Here is a 13,064-nt window from a genome sequence, read left to right as displayed (position 1 = left end):
TGTACGGAGTTGCGGGTGAGCAACTTGAAGATATGCGCGGGAGAGCTAAGTGGTTCAAGGCGTCGAGCCATTATGCAAATGCACCCGTGTTTCTGATGACATGTCACGGTTAATAGTCACTACCACCGCGCTTTGTGGCACCCATGGCGGTGAACTATCCACTGATCGGCGAGGTATTGCGAGTGCTTCTGACCCTTGAACCCTAAAGACGCATGTCAAGTCTTCTGTTCCTGACATGAGACCTGTCAACGACCTGCTGTGTTCATGGAAGATGCCTTGCATTGCCCTATTACCGCCACATGATCATTCCAAGTCGAATCGTGCCATCCGGCCCTTATGCCCCAGTGACCAGGCAAAACACTTTGGAGATGAGATTTTTGTGCCATGGCTCTGCAATGACACTGACGTCCATCCTGCTAAGGACGGTAGACGCCTTGGGCATCGGGATCGTGAACATGCTCGGCAGAGTCATATAATCCTTATCGCGAACGGGAGTCCACCTCAGCGACTGCCCAATCCTCTCCCTTTCGCTAGACCCTTTCGATTCCCCCGATAACCATGTCATCTCCTCCGAGTCTGCCCTCAGCCCAGACTGCTGCCGCTCAGTAAGTCTAACAGCAGTTGGATGGCAGGGATCTTGCGCTGACTCTGTATCTGCTTCTGTCGGGCAACAGAGGAATGTCTGTAGTTCAACGCGCTTATCAGAAATTTCTCAATAGCTTAGATGACAAGGCAAAGATGGGAAACTTCTTTGTCCAGTACTGTGTCCAGACCAACATCAAGCCTCTCGAACTGACCCAAATCAACAACAAACTCCAGAAAGACTTTGGAGAGCGACGGCTGAAAACATCAACACCTAAGCGAGTCTTACAGGCCCTGGTTGCTATCCAGAAACGATATGCCAGCGCCGTCACTGACATAAGTAAGTGGGTGGCAGATTGTACACTTCATGGAGTTGATTGTCCCGTAGCATCCTTCGATCCCACATCGATTTCGGGCGTAGTATGGACTTGCGTTGGGGCTCTAGCTGATGTCAGTGTATACTCCTACGTGGACTTTTTGACCGTGGATTGATCATTTGATCTACTTTTCTCATCGCCTAGTTCGCCGATCGTTACTCCAAACTCTCAGAGACGATGGACAATGCCTTGACTGATTTGGCGCACGACCTCAACCGCCTTTCGGCTTACGAACGTCTTTTCAACGACTCCCCTGCACTCGACGACATCCTCTGTCAGTCTTATGTGGACATATTTCACTTCTGGAGCCGTGTATATCGCGAGCTTCATCGTACAAGTAAGCTACCTTCTTTTTGCCGTCCCCTTTCGCTAAACCAGTTGTCAGGGGCCCACAGATTGGCGTCTGCTTTCGTGTCCCTCAGCAGCGACAAGTTAGACAAGATCGTCCAGAAAATGCGCTCCAACACGATGCGTCTGAAGGAGCAGGCAGAGCTTGTTTCGCAAGAACTTGCGCAGACCGATAAGCTAGGTAAGCGATCCCGTGCTATAGCGGGTTCAGTCCGCTCATGCCATGCAGTCCAATGTGTACGCGACTTCCTGGGCTCGCCCTTTGCTACCGGGTTCACGTCTGCCGCCAACGGTCGATTGCCAGGATCACAACACGCTAAGATCGAAGCACTGTGTTGCGAATGGATCACGGGCCACTCCAAATACCAGGATTGGCGAAAGGGCAACACACCATCTCCCGCGTTGTGGGTGTACGGCCCCCCTGGATCAGGGAAGTCGACCCTCTGTCGACAGGTCGTCTGCGCTATCAAAAAGGAGTCCTCAGTCTTCATCGCCTCTCACTACTTTCGCTTCGACCAGAACCACACCGCACTTGAGGTTCTGAAATCGCTCGCCGCTCAGCTATGGGAAGCGTACTCGAAGTTGTCTGGCCAATCGTTTCACGATCTCGTCCAGGTGCTTGCTCGTCTCGCGAATGATAGAATAACCGATCCCATATCGCGAGTCCAGTCAATCTTGCACGAGCTCACCACACACCTACCCGCCACCATCTTCTTCCTTGACGGTGTGGATGAGGAGTTCAGGAAGCTCACTGACTGCGGAACTGGAGTCGACAGCCTGAGCACAACTCAAAATGCTCATGTCGTCCTCGGCGTCTTGGACGACTTCGTGGCGCCCAGGAAAGGGCGAGGCAACGTCCGCTTGTGGATTAGCTCACAAGACGTTTCGGACACTCGGCAGAACTTCAGAAAGTATACACCCTTCGACATCAAAGACTCTGTCAAGTCTGCAATCCGTTGCTACCTCACCAAGTCTGTCGAGGCTCTGACTGTCATACCGCTGGAACGGAGAGAGTCTATCCTGACGCAGCTTGGAGAGCGCGTGAAGAGCAACTTCCTCTGGGCGCACCTCATAGTAGTTGAGCTCGGAAAGGCGACTACTTTGGCGGCGATGGACGAGATTTTGGATAGAGGGCGCGCCGAAGACCTGGATGCGTACTACTGCAGGTTCCTCGATAGACTGCTCCATGGTGGCAAGGCGTCGTTAGCCCGGTGCGTCAGATCACAGTCATTGTGTCTGCATACGATTTTGATCATTTCCAGTGATGTCTTTTCTTTGGTCACATTTGCGCGGCGGCCATTGAGGATTGAAGAAGTCAGGGAGGCTGTTGCTATGCTTCATAGCTCGAGGGGTCACCTCGAAGACACTCAAAAGCCTTTCACTCAAGCCCTGCTCGAGCTATTCCCTCCCCTGATCGAAGTGCAGGACGACCGGACCGACTCCTCTGATGTTCGCTCAGACGCAACAGCGACATCCACTGAAGCAGGTCCCAGGACCTTGGCCAAGACCTGTCGCCTCTTCCATTCGACATTATTCGATTACCTGCGCCGTCATGCCGATATTTTCTGTGAAGATGAGGACGATGACGAGGGAGAGAGGGACAAACAGCGGCCCAGCTTCCGGGTCTGCCCGCTACGCATCGCGGACGCCTGCTTGCGTTACCTTGCGCAGGACCGATACTCACGACTATTGTGGCAGCACGAGGGCACGTGGGTCGACATGGACCGGCAGTCTGTCGCCGAACACACCTTTCTCACATACAGCGCCAAAAATTGGGACAAACATCTAGACTTGGTTGCACCCAACGGCGTCGACCTCCCGTTCTCCCAATCGTTCAAAATGGCCACTGGCGCCCTCTTCAGAGTCGCCTCGGCATTCAGAACGCGCGTGCAAGCTTTTCTCAGCTCGTCCAACTTTCAGACCTGCATCCAGATCCAAAACCTTTGGATCGACGGCGCATTCAGCCCTTACGCATGGCGCAACTCCAATGACGGGCGGGTATGGGTCCGTCGGAATCTCCCGCGCTGGACAGTGGAGGACAAGTACTGCAGGGATTACCATCGCTTCTGGTGGGACTGGCACCTCTTTCTATCCTGTTCCGGGTGCGACGACCCCTCGTGCGCGTTCAGACTATGCATAGGAGAAGTCGATCGGTGCTGGTGGGGAGCCCTCGGCCCTGACAACTTCTTGTCGAAGATGAAGAGTCGCTATCAATCGTTCCGCTTACAAGCGCAGGACTGTGGGGAAGCTAGAAAGAGTGGTCAGTGCTTCTTCCAGACTGCACTCGCAACTCATGACGCTGTGAAGGTCCTGCGGCTCGCGTAGGCAATTTTTATCTCCCTGTATCTCCTAATGGATACTGATCCGGATGTAATGCAGATCTGTATCAGACAGCCGGCTTCACTTTGTTGTCGAGACATGGAGCTACGACGCAAAGTTGTTGCCGACATTGCAACGGTCCCAGACTCTAAACATCCCTCTAGACACCTGTAAAGCCTCGTTCTATGCTGCTGGGGACATCAACAACGCCGAAGCTTTCAGCGTTTGCTCAGGCGGGGCCGGCGTGCAGATCGCCTCCTTCAGCGCCGACGGACGGTGTCTCCGGATTGGCTCGCGAGTGTATGCTGCAGGCGATAACGGCGAGTACTTCAAGTTCAACGGAATCGATGCGGAAGATCTGGGCTACATCGAGGAGATCGCGGGATGCGAGGACGTTATAGCTGTGGCCCGCCGACAGTCCCCTCCTGTGGCCTTCGACAAAGGCCCCCCTCCTGCCCGAGAAGCAGACTCGTGCCAAGACGGAGACAGCGACAGCGAATGGGCAGACAGCGATGACGAATCTGTTGTCTCAGATTCTTCAGCCGACAGTGTCGACCAAGGTTACGAGACGTCCAGTAGTTGCTCCTCAGCCGCTGACGTCCGGGATTCCGATGCCGAATCCAATTCGGGATACACAAGCTCATCCAGTGAGCAAGGCGAAGTCGGCGAGTACTCTGACTCTACTTCCGAGGACGATGACAATGAAGAAGACGATGATGTTCTGGAGGAAGAGGAAGAGGACACCTATGCTCATAGTGACAGTGACGACGGGATCGACCCTTCAGCATTCGCTTTCGGTCAATTGCCAGCATACGGAGATCGGGGCGAGCATAGACGCCCCCAAAGAGATTCTCGAGGCACGAAACGCTCTGTCTCTCCTCACGTTGGGCGAGCAGTGATTCAGGTTTATGTGTCGGAGGAGCGTCGTTTCCGTTTCCGCAGGAAGAGCGCCAACTTGCTATCAGACTCTCCTCCCGTGATCCATCCTAGCGAACCCCTACTCGTGTGGCCTCTGGGTGGACGAGATGTTCTGTTTGCTGATTACGAAGACAGCACGTACTTCATTCGCGAAGTTGGGGAAGAGTCGGGTTCCGGTAAGTGGTCATATTCTGCTTCCTGTCTGTCCACTCATCGGCTCGCCACAGCAACGACTCTCACCGTGAAGTGCCACTTCGCAAAGTCCGAGCGTCACCTTCACATCGCTGTGTTTGAGGGCCGCGCAACCGAGGCTCAAAAACAGGATGGCTCGGCTCAAGTCACGCTCCTTGTCCACACTTATCGCCTTTGCTCAAAAAAGCCCACACGGAGTCCACCGAACCACATACACACGTCCCTTGTCGATCTTGGCACTCTCGACCGATCCCAGCTCTCGCAAAGGCTTCCTTGCACGCTCACGTGGACCGACTCTCGTCTCTACGTGTCTTGGAGCGGCCTAACGCTATCTGTCTTCCAGGTCAATTTGTTTAGTCCCTGCGACGGCAAAGATCTTGCAATGAACGCCGAGGTGCAGTGTCCTCGGGAGATCATACTCTTACCTTCTAGCGCGAGATACCGCGACACCTTTTTCTTCCCGGCTCGGGAATCGGGCTTCGCTAAGGTCATCATTGGCGGACCAATCATCGTTAAGGAGAGGAATACTCCACCTACACTCGACTTCACAACGCCTGTTGGGTGCCTCCTCCACCCCGAGGATGACCTTGGTGGTTGGGTTAAGGCAGAGAATGCCGGCGGAAATTGGAAACAGGACAGTGAGGCTGGCAGGCTCAATAGGCCGTTAGAGCAATTTGACCCCGACGTGGATTGCGTCCGTGAGTACACATTCAATCCATGAGCTTGAAGTCAATTATACTGACAGTATGCTTCCAGTCGAACCGTTCCTGTGGCAAGGCTAGTGAGGCTGCCTGCCGCTCCGGTGTACGGATATCGTCGTTTTTCCTTCCTTCTTACTCAATTACACATTGTTTCTGGGTCTATAGCCCGTTTCTAGCTCGAACCGTGCTTGTTTTGAGGCCGGTGAAGATGACTGTTGATGCAACGTTGAAGTCTCGCTCAAATTGGTACTACACGCCGCTTGGGCAATCTCATCTTCCCGATCCCGTTTATTGCACTGCGAAGCTGCGCCTCATGGTAGGCCTTAGGTACATGACTGTCTACATACTTAGAAAATATGAATGCGGCGGATCATGGGTGTGTATGTTTTGTATTGTCACTACTTTCGAGCTCTACATCCTCAAGTTTGCCCTGGCAATCGTGAAACGGTAAACGTCATCCTTCGTATGTATTGAAGCGGATGTATTGCGCCCTATAATGGTTTTAAAGAGAAACAGACGGACACAGGGGAGCTATGCGTTCAGCACAGGACAGCACCACGCAAGAACGCACTTGTTATCCTACAAGTGCTCGACGATCGCGTATTCGATGTCCGTTGTAAGACGCGGCTACACCTGGGAGGCCTCGCGAGCCAACCTACCTACCATAGGCTAGAGATGTTCCATGTATACGAAATGCGTACCTGCATACCTGTAAGCAGGGATGCCCAAAGGCGACTTACCAAACAACCATTACGTCTGTTGACGGGCCTTCATACTCTCCGCCCCATGTCCGACACTGCCTCCTTGTCCACAATGTGCGATAACATACACAGATACATCCGCCGATTACCACTTGAGTACTTAAAAGAATGCGTCCTGATGTAATTTCACACAGCATTTGCAGACCAACGAATCCTCTCGAAACGACAATACACGGGGTTGCTCCGGCTCGCGTCGCGGGGAGAGAACCTTAGTATGGTCGAAGCCCTTCGGGGATTCCTGAGGGCCAGACGTGGCAGTTCCGATCGGAACCTGGGTCGACTTCCTAACCTGACCGAGCGTGGCTCAAAGGACCTATCGATATGAACACCATCGTAGACCGAGCAGGACGGGCAGGACAAGGGAACTGCGCGCCACTACACATACTGAAGGGTTTGTCATCACGCGGTGGCGTGGTGAGGACTATGGTATGTCGGCTTGGGACATGAAGATGTCTGGCTTGGATGCTGAGTAGCTCACAGCCGCGATCCTATTTCGCTCTAGAGAGGTCGCTTCAACGCATCCAAGTTGCAAGAGTGGCCAGAAGGTGAACGCCAGCTCGACAGGCTAGATACGTTCAGCCATCCGTGAGTTCGAGTCGCAACTAGAAGATATCATGATCAACGAAAAAAACTCACCCGCATCACATGATCTGCACGTTCATTGAAACGTACGCTGATAGACCACGTACGCTCGCAACGTTTCTAACTCTCGCTCTATGCGGCCCATCGCGGACGCAGAGTTACTAGGCACTCGTGTCTGCCCTGTCTCAGGAGGAGCCGATTGTGGTGGATACCCAGCCTGTGCCCTCGCCCACGCATCTTCCAACGCCTCCAGAAGCCCTTCCGTGACGAGCTTCGAGTGGCGCGACCGGTTCGCAAGCGTCGTCAGAGGCAGGATTGCGAACTGTTCCAACCAAAGGGAGAGGAAGTGCAGGAAGGGCCCGGAATGTTTCCACTCATCCGGCATAGTATCCTGCAAGCCCTCCCAGTGCTGACTGCGGAGCAGGCTCTCAAATGACACCAGGATGTCGCGGGCATGGGAAAGGATGGTGTCGACCTGTGCAGATGTAGGCGGAGGAGTGACGGGAGAATTCTCGGATACCACGAGAACGATGCCTCGAATGGCTATCTGGAAAGCCTGCAGGTACGTGTAGAGGGAGGCGCTGGGATCCTCGCCGATGTTCCTATGTCGCTGCATCTGCAATTCTGCCATTACCATCACTGCCAACTGGCCCGTCAGTCCTGCGCAAGGTGCCGAATACATGGCGAGGACATACCGTTGCGGATCGTAGAGTACGAGTATGACCACTTCAGCCCTGTATGATATCTGACCTTGCTGAGTGCAAGGCTGCCAGCGACCGAATCGTGCGTAGCGAGAATAGAGAACGTCGTGAGCTGTAGATCCATGCTCGTTGGCTGGAACGTCGGTAAGGGGCTGTGATGCTCGACGATCCACTTAACGGTACGCTCCCATTCTTCGTCCCTGGCGTCGGGCCCCACAGTCAACATGTGCCGAAGGGCGTGCAGCAGCAGGTGCATAACGGATCTGGTCACCTGGTATGAAGCGAGCCCAGTAGCCTGCCGGCGTTTGTACAGGTCCCAGACGTCTCGTACGTAACCCGCGACCTCGTTCGGGGACAAAGAAGAGAAGATTACTTCGACGTCCTTCAGATGTTCAAACGTGAAGGTCGTCTTACAAGCCATGATGGCCATCCTACGGTCGAGAGCGCTGGACGTCCTCGCGCTGGCGATCACAAGGTGTTCTTGGCCTCTCCATGGCGGCATTTCGCGGCGACTGTTGCAAAAGCTGATGATCCGTTTCTTCAAAGCTCGCAGAGTACTGAGGTCAGAGGCGTCCGAGTGCCAAAACGAAGGCCTCTCCGATCGGGTCCAGAGCCGTGACAGATGCTGGAGGAGTGCGAGGGTAGTATTGTGGAGTGGCCGCACGACGGAGTATATCGCCAAAGCCTGAGGCGAGAGGAAACAGCAATCGAGGTGGTAGGAAGGAAGGATCGTCACTGTGAACTGAAAAATGAACAGCGCGCCTACGAGGGAAGTGGCGATGGCGGCAACGGTGCCATGCAGGGTCCAAAGCAGGATGATGAGGCCAGCAAGGAACAACACGAGGGCGAGCTGGAGAAGAATGGGAATGACCACAACAATGGCACCGACACGCCACTTCAGAATGCCGTCAAGACGGTACTGGCGACGTCGACCAGTTTCGCGCGAGCTACCGGACACCCCGCTTTCCAGTTCGTGCAACCACTGCTTGACCATGAGGGCAATAGATGCGGCAGCAAGACTGCAGACCAGACTCGAAAACCATAGTGCATTAATCCAGACAGCTGAGGCAGGTGCCCGAAATGGTGGCCGGGCATCGTCAAATGACGTAGATTGTCGCGTGGAATTCACGAAGGACGGGTTTATCGAGAAGCTATCTAGCTGAGTGGAGATGCGTCGGAGCAATGCGTTTGTTGTGTCAGTCGAGGAAGATTGCAGTGACTGATAGGATTGCACGTTGAATGCTGTGAGCACGGCTGAAAACAAACCAGCCTAGTGGGCATGGTGAGATGCCATACAATTTACACAGACGAGAAAGTTGACCGCGTACATATACAAGGAGGGTGTCCATCTCTCGACTCCATCTGTTTATCATCTCGTCGCTGTAGGTCTTCACGGCCTCAGCTGCGTCTGACCAGGCCTTGGCCTTCTGGTCTTCACTGTACTGCTTGGCGATTTCCTCGTGCAATTGCTACGACTCTCCGTAAACCGACGATCGTGTCGAATGCAGCTAGTGTAGACGAACCTTTGGCCCGGGAAGCGACCACTCGTCCTGCGGATGATCTTCGTCTACAAGCAGTCCAAATTCGAGCCACTAAGGCACCCAACTCAATTGATCGGTGGCATTCACGCGCTGAGAATGGCTGCGCTACTTACGGGCTGGTTCGAGTTACTCCTGGCTGTAGTGCCTGCGAGGGGTACATTCCTCTCTGCTCCGTTCACCTTTGCTCCATCCATGGCCAAAATTGTACGCTTTTCAGGATTGATATGCAGATCACTTCAGGGGAAGGAAGGCTTTGTCCGCGGGAGAAAGAAGTTGTGCAATGTGCATCGCGGGCCACGCAGTCGCGAAGGCGAGAACCAAACCCATTTCTAAAGCGCCCATCACCGTAGAGCGTCTGGTCGGAATTGTCGAGCGCGACGTTCTCCTCGCCTCTTGCCACCATCTCGTCCAATGTCAGACTTGCTTGCAGACGATTCGGAGTGGGCTGACGTCGTTCCTATCCGCCAATATGAAAACGTGAACCCGATCGCGCCTATCTTCTATAGCGAGGAGTGTCCGTATGGGCCAGTCCCAATCTAGTCGTGCATCCGTATTGACCTCGAACACATCCTCCTCAGACAAGGATGCGACAGATTACTTCCGCGGAGTCGTCAAGACGGGCGAGATGAGCCCGCGAGTCCTTAAGTTGACGGAGCGAGTGATACGGATGAACCCTGCGCACTATACTGCATGGTAAGCACCTCCCTAGCCCATATCTTCCCCATATCCTCAAGGCAGCGAATGGCGTCCCAAGGCAGCACCGGTACAAGACCGTCATGGCGCTCCAAGTCTCCCTTGAGGACGAGCTCGAGCTTATGGACGAGATCGCGACGATGTTCCTAAAGACGTATCAGGTGTGGCACCACCGCCGGCTTATCCTCACCGCGCTCAACTCCGTCGACGCCGCCGCGCGCGAGCTCGTCTTCCTCAAGACCGTCCTCGAGAACGACTCCAAGAACTACCACACGTGGTCCTACCGCCAATGGATCCTCGTGCACTTCAACGACGAGGAACGGCTGTGGGCGGGCGAACGCCCCTACGTGGAAGAGCTCCTCGAAGAGGACGTGAGGAACAACTCTGCCTGGCACCACCGCTTTTTCGTCGTGTTTTCGAGCGGCGTGCGCGCGGGAGACGAGGACAGGGAGCAGACGCTGAGGAGGGAGCTGTCCTTCGCGAAGGAGAAGATCGCGCTCGCGCCCAACAACCTCTCCGCGTGGAACTACCTGCGGGGTGCGCTCGAGCACACCCACACCCCGTTCACGACAGTCACTGCCTTCGTCGAACCCTACACTGCTTCAGAGCCCCCAGCCACTGATGTGGTCGACCTCGACAATCCCCTACCATCGGCGGGGGCCCAACTTCCCTGCGTGGCTGCGCTCGAGTTCCTCGCCGACATCTACGAGGAGGAAGGCGGGGAGAAGACCGCGAAGGCTGTTGAAGTGAGCGATACATCCATGCCGCGGCCGAAACGCCATCTTAACTAGTCTGCGCAGATTTGGAAGCTCTTAGCGAACGAGAAAGATACAATGCGGAAGAAGTGAGTGCGCCACTATGTATGTCACAGATGGGATCTGACTGTCGTGCCTCAGGTACTGGGAACATCGTATACGCGATGCGCTCCAGAAGGCGTAGGCTCGATTGCGAGGATGTACGAATACCGCGCGGACGTGTTACCGTTGTATCAATGTAGCTATCATGTATGTTCGCGCAGCAGGATATCAACTGTTTCATCCGTCATCTCAAGGGACCCACAATGATATCGAGAAGTCAAGTTTATCCTCACTACCAATCTGGGAGTATGCCACTCGGACATAGGCCTAGAGGTGAGACAATGTCATACAGGTATGCCTATCATAGCGCGTTCACGGCGCTGCCCCTGACGCATATTATAGAAAACCGCGAACAAAACACCGGGTCATCCGGCAAGAACCGATCATCGGGAGTTGGGGCGTCCTGCGATACATAGTGTCGTGCATGACAGTGTATTATAAAGGAGCCAAGCAGACTCTGTAGGACACCTATGGAGAGACAGTCAAGTTGGTTCATCTTCCCTTGCGCCCTCGCACACGACCATCAAAACCGTATCCTCCTTGGAATAATGTTATAAGGTCGACTTCGACAATGTCAGGTAATGGTACAAGCATATTTCTGTATGGTCGGTTACATTTTGGAAATTTCCGCCAGCCCCTTCCGCACAGCTCGTCACACCTGTTTATCTCTGTCTGTCAAAGGCACGTACTAAGGAACAAGGCACAGGCAGAAGAAGTCAGTCGAGACGCGATGCGGGGAACGCGAAGCTTGAATGGTACCGCACCATCACGTCGAGAAGCGGTGTCTCTGTCACTTGTCCATTCTCGTCCTTGTCTATCTGTAGCACCTGCTGCATGTGCGACCCTACAGGAATGAACATTCGTCCCGGACGGGCAAGTTGCTCGACGAGCGGGGCGGGCAGCGTTGGGGCCGCGGCCCCGACGTGGATCGCGTCGTATGGCCCCTCCTCGGGCAAGCCTGCAATGAAACACCGGCTCCCTTCAGCAAGCACGTCTGACGCGCACAGGCCGCCTTCAGCGGACACGTTTCAGCAAGTGGATGACTTCCCATAAGGATCTACGGCCATTTTGTCGTCCGTAGATACTGAAAGTGTCCTATCCGCCGAGATGCCGATGCCGATTTGTACTCCGCTTTCGAGGCCGACGTCCGTAGATGGTGCAAGCGCCCAAAATCTAGAAGGGGGGGTCGACCCCCCTTTCTAGACCTAAACGCAGCCGTAGAAGCTCGCTTGAGGTCGTAAACGACTCGAAAGGAAGGTGCCATCATTACAAATTGTGTTGGGATCAATCGCCTACTACATTGGGTGCTGATGTAAGGCGCAAAAGAGCACGTGCATAGCATTAGACGCTCTCCGGATATCCCGGCCTGATCATTGAGCGCCCGAGATCTCTGGACAGATTAGAGCTCCGATATATGTCTACGGACACTCCAGAGCCGTAGATCCTTATGGGAAGTCATCCAGTCATACCCTTTCTGCCGTCCCCAGATATCACCTTGATCTTGCCCTGGTCAATAGCTTCCCCAAACCCGTCCCTGCGGAGGTTCCCGAGCGACCAGTCAACGAGCTCCGGGATGTGCTCTATCCCGAACACCTTGCTCTCCGCGCTTCTCGGGTCGCCAGGGTCCTGGAGGAGCTGGTAGAGGACTGCGCAGAGGTACCCTGAGCCGGAGCCGACGTCGAGCACGCGAGCGCCGGGTTTCAGGAAAGGGAGGAGGTTCTCTGCTGCGTGGGCGTGCTACATCAATCGCAGTGAAATCGGGAAGTCAAAGTTAGTCTGGGGCAGATTCGAGATCGTAGATCGTGCAAGGCACACCATGTGAGGCGCAGATATCGTCGCGCCGTGTCCGATCGGCCTGCGAGGCAGGTCGTCAGCGCGTGCGTGAGTGATCATGAAGCGGCTCGTAGTGCCCTTGGTGGAACGACACCTACTGGGGTGAGTCCTCATACGCAGCACTGGGCTGTCGGACGTAGCATGCGCGGTCAACTCTGGTCATCGCCTGAATCATCAAAGTACTTGATGAGACAAGACGTGCTAACTCCCTATTCGGTCTGCACTACTGGGACCTACCTTGGTGACTCGCTCGGAGTTGATGATCTTGCTCTTTGCCATATTGTCGATGAGCTCTGTGTTAGTGGTTCCTGTGCATCGCCATGCCATGTTGAGAATGAAGAAACAAGGAGGCTTTAGGTTCACGAGACGTCTCGCAGTTACGGAGAAGACGATGAAAGTGAGTACCAGAAATGTGTGGCGCCCGTAGTGGTGAAGGCTTATCGAAGACGTCATATTGAGATCACGAGGGCCTCCCGGAGAACATATATGCACTCACAAGATACGCTCGCAGAGAGGAACCTAGTCAAAGTCTTTACATGCCACTGTCGCGTACGATTTGTCGCAGTCGGTGGCCAAAGAAAAGCTGTCTACTCGACCCGAGCCGCTCCTGACCGTCCTTGTGCCAGACACTGTTTTCCCAAAATGGCGACCAAAGTACA

The 13,064-nt window shown here is 54.5% G+C and overlaps 4 protein-coding genes across 4 annotated transcripts; 2 read left to right on the top strand and 2 right to left on the bottom strand.

Annotated features, from left to right (window-relative positions):
- Window positions 1-558: 558 nt before the first annotated feature.
- DICSQDRAFT_171772 (uncharacterized protein) lies at window positions 559-5,518 on the top strand (the record flags this gene model as incomplete). The annotated part of the gene is made up of 10 exons (XM_007367463.1): window positions 559-605; window positions 675-922; window positions 971-1,032; window positions 1,104-1,296; window positions 1,345-1,488; window positions 1,537-2,518; window positions 2,570-3,628; window positions 3,687-4,720; window positions 4,772-5,434; window positions 5,493-5,518. 10 exons carry the CDS (start codon window positions 559-561, stop codon window positions 5,516-5,518), a joined length of 4,458 nt encoding a protein of 1,485 aa, XP_007367525.1.
- A 709-nt stretch (window positions 5,519-6,227) lies between these two features.
- DICSQDRAFT_181770 (uncharacterized protein) lies at window positions 6,228-9,216 on the bottom strand (the record flags this gene model as incomplete). The annotated part of the gene is made up of 6 exons (XM_007367462.1): window positions 6,228-6,763; window positions 6,835-7,419; window positions 7,476-8,751; window positions 8,810-8,950; window positions 9,005-9,073; window positions 9,136-9,216. 5 exons carry the CDS (start codon window positions 9,214-9,216, stop codon window positions 6,857-6,859), a joined length of 2,130 nt encoding a protein of 709 aa, XP_007367524.1. The 3' UTR covers window positions 6,228-6,763; window positions 6,835-6,856.
- A 193-nt stretch (window positions 9,217-9,409) lies between these two features.
- Window positions 9,410-10,760, top strand: DICSQDRAFT_88928 (protein prenylyltransferase). Its single transcript, XM_007367461.1, has 5 exons — window positions 9,410-9,536; window positions 9,601-9,715; window positions 9,777-10,461; window positions 10,516-10,559; window positions 10,612-10,760. Exons 1-5 carry the CDS (start codon window positions 9,434-9,436, stop codon window positions 10,652-10,654), a joined length of 990 nt encoding a protein of 329 aa, XP_007367523.1. The 5' UTR covers window positions 9,410-9,433; the 3' UTR covers window positions 10,655-10,760.
- A 464-nt stretch (window positions 10,761-11,224) lies between these two features.
- Window positions 11,225-12,732, bottom strand: DICSQDRAFT_64446 (Pcmt1-prov protein; the record flags this gene model as incomplete). Its single annotated transcript, XM_007367460.1, has 6 exons — window positions 11,225-11,260; window positions 11,337-11,530; window positions 12,042-12,309; window positions 12,388-12,427; window positions 12,504-12,571; window positions 12,643-12,732. 6 exons carry the CDS (start codon window positions 12,730-12,732, stop codon window positions 11,225-11,227), a joined length of 696 nt encoding a protein of 231 aa, XP_007367522.1.
- Between the last annotated feature and the right edge of the window lie 332 nt (window positions 12,733-13,064).

Source organism: Dichomitus squalens, assembly GCF_000275845.1.
Source record: "Dichomitus squalens LYAD-421 SS1 unplaced genomic scaffold DICSQscaffold_25, whole genome shotgun sequence".
NCBI lineage: Eukaryota > Fungi > Basidiomycota > Agaricomycetes > Polyporales > Polyporaceae > Dichomitus > Dichomitus squalens.
Note: the sequence above shows the minus strand (reverse complement) of the source record. Positions and strands in the feature narration are given on the sequence as shown.

Bases quoted from the DNA above. Each gene is read 5' to 3' on its own strand.
- DICSQDRAFT_88928 (XM_007367461.1), top strand. From the start codon at position 9,434: ATGTCAGACTTGCTTGCAGACGATTCGGAGTGGGCTGACGTCGTTCCT. The intron at 9,537-9,600 runs GTCCGTATGGGC...CATCCTCCTCAG, and splicing joins TATCTTCTATAGCGAGGAGT to ACAAGGATGCGACAGATTAC. The intron at 10,462-10,515 runs GTGAGCGATACA...TAGTCTGCGCAG, and splicing joins AGACCGCGAAGGCTGTTGAA to ATTTGGAAGCTCTTAGCGAA.